The sequence below is a fragment of the Hyla sarda genome, chromosome 7 (genome assembly GCF_029499605.1).
Source record: "Hyla sarda isolate aHylSar1 chromosome 7, aHylSar1.hap1, whole genome shotgun sequence".
Lineage (NCBI taxonomy): Eukaryota > Metazoa > Chordata > Amphibia > Anura > Hylidae > Hyla > Hyla sarda.
The window spans coordinates 104,984,614-104,993,398 of record NC_079195.1 but is presented as its reverse complement, the minus strand read 5'-3'; the positions used below and the strand labels follow the sequence as shown (position 1 = coordinate 104,993,398).

The following is an 8,785-nucleotide window of genomic DNA, read 5'->3' as shown; positions in this document are numbered from 1 at the left end:
ACTGGTGTCTGACGGATCTTTGGAACAGTGGGATGTGCAAATAAAAAATGTTGTACAGCCCACTGTTCCAAAGATCTGACAGACACCAGTGGGGGGGGGGGGGGGGGGTAAATGCTCACTGTACCCCTTGTTACGTTCCTCAAGGGGTCTAGTTTCCAAAATGGTATGCCATGTGGGGGTTATTTTGCTGTCCTGGCACCATAGGGGCTTCCTAAATGCGACATGCCCCCCGAGCAAAATTTGCTCTCAAAAAGCCAAATATGACTCCTTCTCTTCTGAGCATTGTAGTTCGCCCGTAGTGCACTTCAGGTCCACTTATGGGGTACCTCCATACTCAGAAGAGATGGGGTTACAAATTTTGGGGGGTATATTCTGCTATTAACCCTTGCAAAAATGTGAAATTTGGGGGGGAAACATTTTTTTTTTTTTTTACATATGCAAAAGTCATGAAACAGGGGCTTCCTAAATGCAACATGCCCCCCAAAAACCATTTCAGAAAAACGTACTCTCCAAAATCCCCTTGTCGCTCCTTCGCTTCTGAGCCCTCTATTGCGCCCACCGAACAATTTACATAGACATATGAGGTATGTGCTTACTCGAGAGAAATTGGGCTACAAATATAAGTATAAATTTTCTCCTTCTACCACTTGTAAAAATTTAAAAATTGGGTCTACAAGAACATGCGAGTGTAAAAAATGAAGATTGCGAATTTTCTCCTTCACTTTGCTGCTATTCCTGTGTAACACCTAAAGGGTTAAAACACTGACTGAATGTCATTTTGAATACTTTGGGGGGTGCAGTTTTTATAATAGGGTCATTTGTGGGGTATTTCTAATATGAAGACCCTTCAAATCCACTTCAAACCTGAACTGGTCCCTGAAAAATAGTGAGTTTGAAAATTTTGTGAAAAATTGGAAAATTGTTGCTGAACTTTGAAGCCCTCTGGTGTCTTCCAAAAGTAAAAACATGTCAATTTTATGATGCAAACATAAAGTAGACATATTGTATATGTGAATAAAAGAAAAAAAAATTGGAATATCAATTTTACTTACAAGCAGAGAGCGTCAAAGTTAGAAAAATGCAAAATTTTCAATTTTTTCATCAAATTTTGGAATTTTTCACTAAGAAACGATGCAAGGATCGACAACATTTTACCAATAACATAAAGAAAAATATGTCACGAAAAAACTCTCGGAATCAGAATGATAGGTAAAAGCATTCCAGAGTTATTAATGTTTAAAGTGACAGTGGTCAGATGTTCAAAAAATGCTTTGGTCCTAAGGCGTAAAAATGGCCTGGTCCTTAAGGGGTTAAGCAATGTGTCCTGGCTGTCTGATATAATATAAAAAAGCCTCTATTTATCTCCCACTGATTAGGGTGCCTCTATTAGGTCACCAGGTGTCCACCAGCTGCAGAAAATATGTCAAATTGCCACTCAGCCAATCACCGGTTGAAATGGGACACTGCTGCAAGTGATTGGCTGAGAAGCAAAGTGATGTATTAAAGTAACATTTGTCGGAAAGCCTGATTCCTGCATCCACAGGAAAAATAGACATGTCCTGACAGAAAAAGTGCATGTCCGCTCCACTCCTTCCAATGGACTGAGCAATGGAGCTCCCTTTACCGGGCAGTGTGAACAAGCCCTAATACACCAACCTAACGAGGCGTCTTGTGTTTCGGTGCAGTACCACACCTATGTTACTTCTGTCTATACTAGTGTGTCTCCAGCTGTTGCAAAACTACAACAACCAGCATGCCTAGACAGTCAAAGGTCGGAAGTTGTAGTTTTGCAACTGCTGGAGGCACGCTGGTTAGGAAACATTGGTTTAGACTGTATAGACCAGTGTTTCCCAACTAGTGTCCCTCCAGCTGTTGCAAATCTACAACTCTCAGCATGCCTGGACAGTCAAACGCTGGAAGTTGTAGTTTTGCAACAGCAGGTGGTACACTGGTATATACTGTATAGACTAGGGTTTTACAACCAGTGTGCCTCCAGCTGCTGCAAAACTACAACTCCCAGCATGCCCGAACAGCCAAAGGCTGTCCGGGCATGCTAGTATTTGTAGTTTTGCAACAGCTGGAGGCACACTGGAATATAAAATACAGCCTCTTTTGCTCGCAGAAGATACCGTACAGCCCCAGCCTGTACGGTAGGAGCCATATATACGACATCACCACAGCGCTCTATTTTTCCTTTCGCTTTCTAGCTTTGTACCCTGCGGGCCGCCGTCCGGACAGCGCGGGATGATTAAAAAGGGGGGTGGCTGGGTGACCCGGCTTCTTTCCTGCTGTATACAGTGTCTGAGCCATGGATACTGCCGGCGATGGTTGCCCTGCGCCCACAGACGAGGACCTGCTGGAGATGATGATGGAGAAAAGCTTCACAGACATAGAGGAGAAGCCCAAGGACAGGTAGTGGCATAGCGCCCTAGAGAGTGTGGCGGGGTATGAAACCCACATGCCAAGTGTCCTGGAAAGTGTCTCATTTATATGGAGAAGGGAACCGTGTGTGTGTGTGTGTGTGTGTGTGTGTGTGTGTGTGTGTGTGTGTGTGTGTGTGTGTGTGTGTGTGTGTTTTCATGACTTGTACAGTTCACTGCAATACACATATACACTTTCTCATATCATAGGGACATATAAAACAAAAACCCATTTAGTAAATTTTGTGGGCTTCCATTTATACACAGTGTACTTTTCAGTAAAAATGACACCTTATCTTTATTCTGTAGGTCCATACAGCTACAGGGATACCCAATTTATGTAGGTTTTATTCGACTACAAAAAAAAAAAAAAAAAAAAAAAATGTAACTGCATACACCAAAATTAATATTTAAAATTGTCACTCTGGCCCCCTATAATTCTTCCCCCCCCCCCCCCAAACTTGGCTGAGGGCTCATTTCTTGTGCCATGATCTGTAATTTTTATCAGTACCACTTTTGTTTTGATGGGACTTTTTGATCACCTTTTTATAATTTTTTTTATTTTTTTTTATGGTATATGAAGTGACCAAAAAATTTGCAATTATGGACTTTGGAATGTACTCTTTCAATTGCATACTGCTCAATGCTGAGCTCTGACAAGCCTCTTCTAGAAAGCTTCAGAAGGACAGATCGGACGGCGGGGAGGCAGGTAAGGGCCCTCCCACTGTCCACTCAGCTGATCAGGGCATCGTAGTGAAATCGCTGAGTTGCTGGGATCGTTAACACTGCATTTTAGATGCTGCGATCAACTTTGATCATGGCATCTGAAGGGTTAATGCCTGGAATTAACCGTGGGTCCTGGCTGCTGATAGCAACCGGGACACACTAGGTATGAAGTGTGCTACAAACACCGGTAACGGGATGAGGGCGTACAGGTAGGCCCTCGGTCCATGGAGAACTGTAGTGCAATATAACTTACAACCCCCTCCGCTCTCATGCTGGAAGGGGGTGTTCCGTGTCTGCCACTGCTTCCTGCTGGGGACAACACTGCTTCCTGCAGACTGCCACGGCCCTGTACAGAATATCGTGGGGGGGGGGCCCCACCGGTTGGGGAATAAGTTATTTTGCACTACAGTTCTCCTTTAAGCACCAAAGGCGTACCCGTACACCCTTGGTCCTTAACGACCGCGGACGTATATTTACGACCGTGGCTGGCTCCCGATCTGTGAAGTGCGCTCAGAAGCTGAGCGCGCTTCGTATTTGTGGGGTCCCGGTTGCTATTAGCAACCAGGACCCGCGGCTAATACTGGACATCGCCGATTGGGCTGATGTCCAGTATTAACCCTTTAGATGCCGCAATCAAAGTTGATTGCGGCATCTAAAATGGGAGAAATCCATACCGGCTAGCTCCGTGGAGCTGTTCGGGACTGTCGCAGTGAAATTGCGGCGTCCCGAACAGCTGAGGACAGCAGGAGGTGCCTTACCTTCTTCCCAGCTGTCCGATCGGTGTTTGATTGCTCCAAGCCTGAAATCCAGGTTTGAGCAATCAAGCGCAGATAACGCTGATGAATACATTCCTATGGCAATGCATTGAACAGTGCCTGCAATCAGTGTATGCAGTGTTATAGCCCCTAGAGGGGGCAATAACACTGCATAAAAAAGTTAATAAATGTGATTTAACCTCTTCCCTAATAAAAATCAGAATCACCCCCCTTTTCCCATTTAAAAAGTGTAAATAAAAACACACATGGTATCACCGCGTGCGTAAATGTCCAAACTATAAAAATATATTAAGTAAACCGCACAGTCATTGGCATACGCGCAAAAAAAATTCCAAAGTCCAGAGCGTATTTTTGGTCACTTTTTTTTTTAATATATCGAGGAAAAAGAATAAAGGGCGATCAAAAAGTCCGATCAAAACAGAGATGATACTGATAAAAAGTTCAGATCACAGCACAAAAAATGAGCCCTCATACCACCCTGTTCGTGGAAAAATAAGTTATAGGGGTCAGAAGATGACCATTTTAAACATATTAATTTTCCTACATGTAGTTATGATTTTTTTCCACAAGTCTGACAAAATCAAACCAATATAAGTAGGGTATCATTTTAATCATATGGACCTACAGAATAAAGAGAAGATGTCATTTTTACCGATAAATTTCCTGTGTAGAAACGGAAGCCCCAAAAGTTACAAAGTAAAAAAAAAAAAAAAATTTGATGTCTCTTCGACACATCATGACTGTGCTCATTTAACGGTGTTTTGAGTTTTATGGTAGATTGAAGGTGCCATTAAAAAGTACAAGTGGCACTGCAAAAATTAAGCCCCTGTACAGCTGTCAATGGTAAAGAGTTAAGAAAAGTGAGGAGAAGGGAAGAAAATATATAGTTAAAGGGAAACTATCATCAGATTACGTTATATGGGGTAAAATCAGCTTGCTTACGATAGGTAGAAGTCGTCAGGGTCAGCAGCGATTATAAAGAAATGTTTTACAGTTGTCCCGTAGTCACGTGTGACAGCCTGGGTAACTGCTAATGTCACCGCTCTGCTCACTGAAGTCTCGCAGCTTTATTCACAGTATCCGCAGTGTTGCCCTGTTCACTTGAATTGAACAACTCTTGTACCCTACCGCTTTGTAGCTATGAGCAGCAGTAAACAATGAAGAAGCTGCAGAGTTAAAGGGATACTCCGGTGGGGGAAAAAAAAAATTTAATTTTTTTTTTTTTTTAGGTCTCTTTAAGTCTGCTGGTGCCAGAAAGTAAAACAGATTTGTAAATTACTTCTATAACAAAAAAAAAAAAAAAAATCTTAATCCTTCCAGTACTTATCAGCTGCTGTATGATCCACAGGAAGTTTATTATTTTTTTCTTATATTTCCTTTCTGCCTTACCACAGTGCTCTCTGCTGACACCTCTGTCCATTTTAGGACTTGTGCAGAGTAGGAGCAAATCCCCTTAGAAAATCTCTTCTGCTTGGGACAGTTCCTGACATGCTGTATAGTACAGAGGAAATTCTTTTCATTTTGAATTTCTTTTCTGTCTGACCACAGTGCGCTCTGCTGACACCTCTGTCCGTGTCAGGAACTGTCCAGAGCAACATAGGTTTGCTATGGCGATTTTCTCCTGCTCTGGAAAGTTCTTGACATGGACAGAGGTGTCAGCAGAGAGCACTGTGGTCAGACAGAAAAGAAAACCAAAAAGAAAAGAACTTCCTGTGTATTATTATACAGCAGCTAAGTACTGGAAGGATTTGGATTTTTTAATAGAAGGATTAACAAATCTGTTTAGCTTTCTGGCACCAGTTCATTTACACACAAAAAACGTGTTTTCCACCAGAGTACCCCTTTAATGCCAAGGGCACTTTATGTAAATCAGTGTTTCCCAACCAGGGTGCCTCAAGCTGTGGCCAAACTACAACTCCCAGCATGCCTGGACAGCCGAAGGCTGTCCTGGCTTGCTGGGAGTTGTAGTTTGGCCACAACTTGAGGCACCCTGGTTGGGAAACACTGATGTAGATGATTAGCAGGGTCGCTGGGTGTCTGTCTCCAGCTGATTTATAATTTTGATTATTGTTGATTATTATTGATATTTTTAGCTCAATATGATTACTGTTAATGCTCCTTATTTATTTTATTTTTTTATTTTTATTTTTTTTCAGGCTGCCTAAGAAAATAATTCCCAGAACAAAACTGTGTAAAGGTCTGTACAACAGGTACTGTGTTCTGGATGTCAAGGAGGTGTATGCACCTAGAGAGGAGAAACACATGACTATTACCGCTCAGCAGGATGGAGAAGACAAAGAACTCTGCATTCTTAAGGATGACTGGTACAATCTTTTCTATGAAATTCAGCTTTTGTAGCCAAATCCTTCAGTTCTACAGTGTGTCCTCTGCCTTTCACCCATTCCTGGCCCAGTTCTGTACTTTTCTGGTTTTATTAAAGGGGGTTGTCAGGAAAAACTAAAAGCTAACCGTGTGCCTCCAGTGCTGCAGCGGTCATGTCGTCTGGTCACCGCTCCTGTGGTGGTCTTCTGATGACATCCCACGCCCTCCTCTGCTCTGTGATTGGGAGAACAGGAAATCAACGGAAGAAGGACGAACAACACTGGAGCAGCAACTGGAAGATATGACCGCTGCAGCACCAAGGGTAAGTAAGCAGACTTTTGTTGCTCTAATGCATAGGGTTACCTATTGGGTTTTCCTAGATAACCCTTTAATGGCCATCCAAGTTTTTCCCTATTTTTGCCTCTTTGGTGAGCAGCTAAAAGAGAAGGAAGTCCAGCCCAGTACTAAGATAACTAGAAAATTACAAGGTAATTTTTTATTTTTTGTTCCTTTTGAAATCACACTTTGTTTTGTATAGTGTCTATGCCATATACATTTCTGACACGATCACAACGTCCTCAGTCATAGATGTAACAGAAATGTATAGGGAAAAGTACCATTTCCAAGGTTTGTCCTGTGAAAAATTAAGCTACCTTACATGATTTCATACCAGGTTGGGCATCCTTCTCTTTTGCTAAGCTGTGTCTGGGCTTGAATTCAGCCCTGTCCTAGCCGAGGAAGGAATCAAGGAGTTTAATGTGAGCTGGACTAACCTAGGTTGCTGTGCATATCTGTTTTGTAAACCTTATATAAAAATTTTTTGAAGAAATTTTTTTTGTAAGCGGTTATTATTTTTAGGTAACTTAAGAGCTTTGAAGCCAGTATCCTAATCGGGGGGGGGGGGGGGGGGAAATCCCCTCTCATTACAGACTGCAGCGATCAACAGGTTAAACAGCCAGGATCAGGTTTTTTTTGATCTTGGATGTCAGCTCTGTTTCTTAGGCTAGGTTCACACTACGGAATTTCCGCCTGCAATTCCGCTTTGAAATTACTTACTAAAATTTATAGTATTGTGAAGGGGTTTCTGTTCACAAATTCACACTTTGGAATTTGTGAATGGAAAATCTGCTTGAAAATTTCCGCCTGAAGAATGGCATTGCTCATTCTTCAGGTGTAAATACTCGCGGAACATAGTGCAGTCTATTGGACACTACAGTGTCCGCGCGGTCTTAGTGTCCATACAGATTCAGTCGGCGCTGGCCGCACTCGGAATCTCCTGGGCGGAAATTTTCTGCCCGGAGATTCTGTAGTGTGAACCTAGCAATAAAGCAAAAGGGAGCCGCAAACCTCCCTCAACTGCAGAGACTTGAGTAGAGGATTTGTTGACTGAGGCTGCACCACTCAATTTCAGAAGACAGCCATCATTTGTTAAGAGGGGGGAGGAGGTTGGCTAGTAACACATAGCGTATATACAGTGTATTTTATGGTGCAGCATGCTACAGGCAGACACACAGATTTATCAAAACCTGTCCAGAGGAAAAGTTGCCCATAGCAACCATTCAGACTTCCCCTTTTAACAAGGCCTCTAAAAAATGAAAGAAGCAATCTGGTTGCTATGGGCGACATTTCTCTTGGGCACATTTTGATAAATCTCCCCCACAGGGCTTCTCCGAGGCAGCCCTGTGTCTGCAGTAGTGTGTACAGTAAGGTTTGTAGACAGGCCCGCTCTTCAGTCATGTTATCGTGCTGTGCCTGCTTCCAAACCTCACTGCGCACATGTGGATTTACTGCAGCATGAAATGTGCAGCGTATATTTTAAAGGGGCTTTCACATTGGACCGCTCACAATTGTAAAGCGATATACCATGTCTTTGTCTTGGTAATCTTACCTTAATCCTATAATGTCAGTCTTAAAATCCATGCCACATGTAGAAATACACACAGCAGGGAGTAAATGTATCAGGACAACAACTTTAACTATTGGCTTAAAGGAAATCTGCAGTAAATTAAACTTTTCCCCTATCCAGAGGATGTGTCTGATCGCGGGGGGTCCGATTGCTGGGACCCTCTGCGACATCCTACAAGGGGCCCCAACTCTCCCTTGCAGAAGCCATGCTGGCCGCAGCATGATGCCACGGCCAACACGCCTCCTCTATGTATCTCTATGGGAGAGGCGGGGATTCAGCGTTCGTGCCTCCCCGCCTCTCCCATAGAACTGTATAGGGAGGGGGCGTGCTGTCGACCTCAATGAGCTTGAAGCTACGCACATTGCACAGTGCAGCAATCAACAAACACCGTGGCAAAGATTTAGGGTTCCACGTAAGCCCTGAGTATCTGAATTGTAGATCCAGCATAAAGCCTATACAAAAAAAACACTTAGGGAAGGTAAGTGCTTAAGATGTGTGCTAAAACCTAACTCTTCTTATCATCAAACTAAAATATCTATTCAAAATTCAGTGTCCAAGTGTATAATATCACAACACAAACTCTGTCCGAGATTTATCAAAAAACACAGCGCACTCCGGGTTTTGCAGGGCCCAGC

At 43.0% G+C, this 8,785-nt stretch overlaps 1 protein-coding gene across 1 annotated transcript in view; it reads left to right on the top strand.

Moving 5' to 3' along the window:
* Positions 1 to 1,574: 1,574 nt before the first annotated feature.
* The window catches only part of DNA2 (DNA replication helicase/nuclease 2), a 143,046-nt gene continuing 135,835 nt past the window's right edge, over positions 1,575 to 8,785 (top strand). Inside the window, exons 1-3 of the mRNA XM_056530281.1 lie at positions 1,575 to 1,679; positions 2,208 to 2,412; positions 6,079 to 6,246. Of these exons, the coding sequence (XP_056386256.1) occupies positions 2,309 to 2,412; positions 6,079 to 6,246 (272 nt within the window). The 5' untranslated portion in view covers positions 1,575 to 1,679; positions 2,208 to 2,308. The remainder of the gene's footprint in view (positions 1,680 to 2,207; positions 2,413 to 6,078; positions 6,247 to 8,785) is intronic.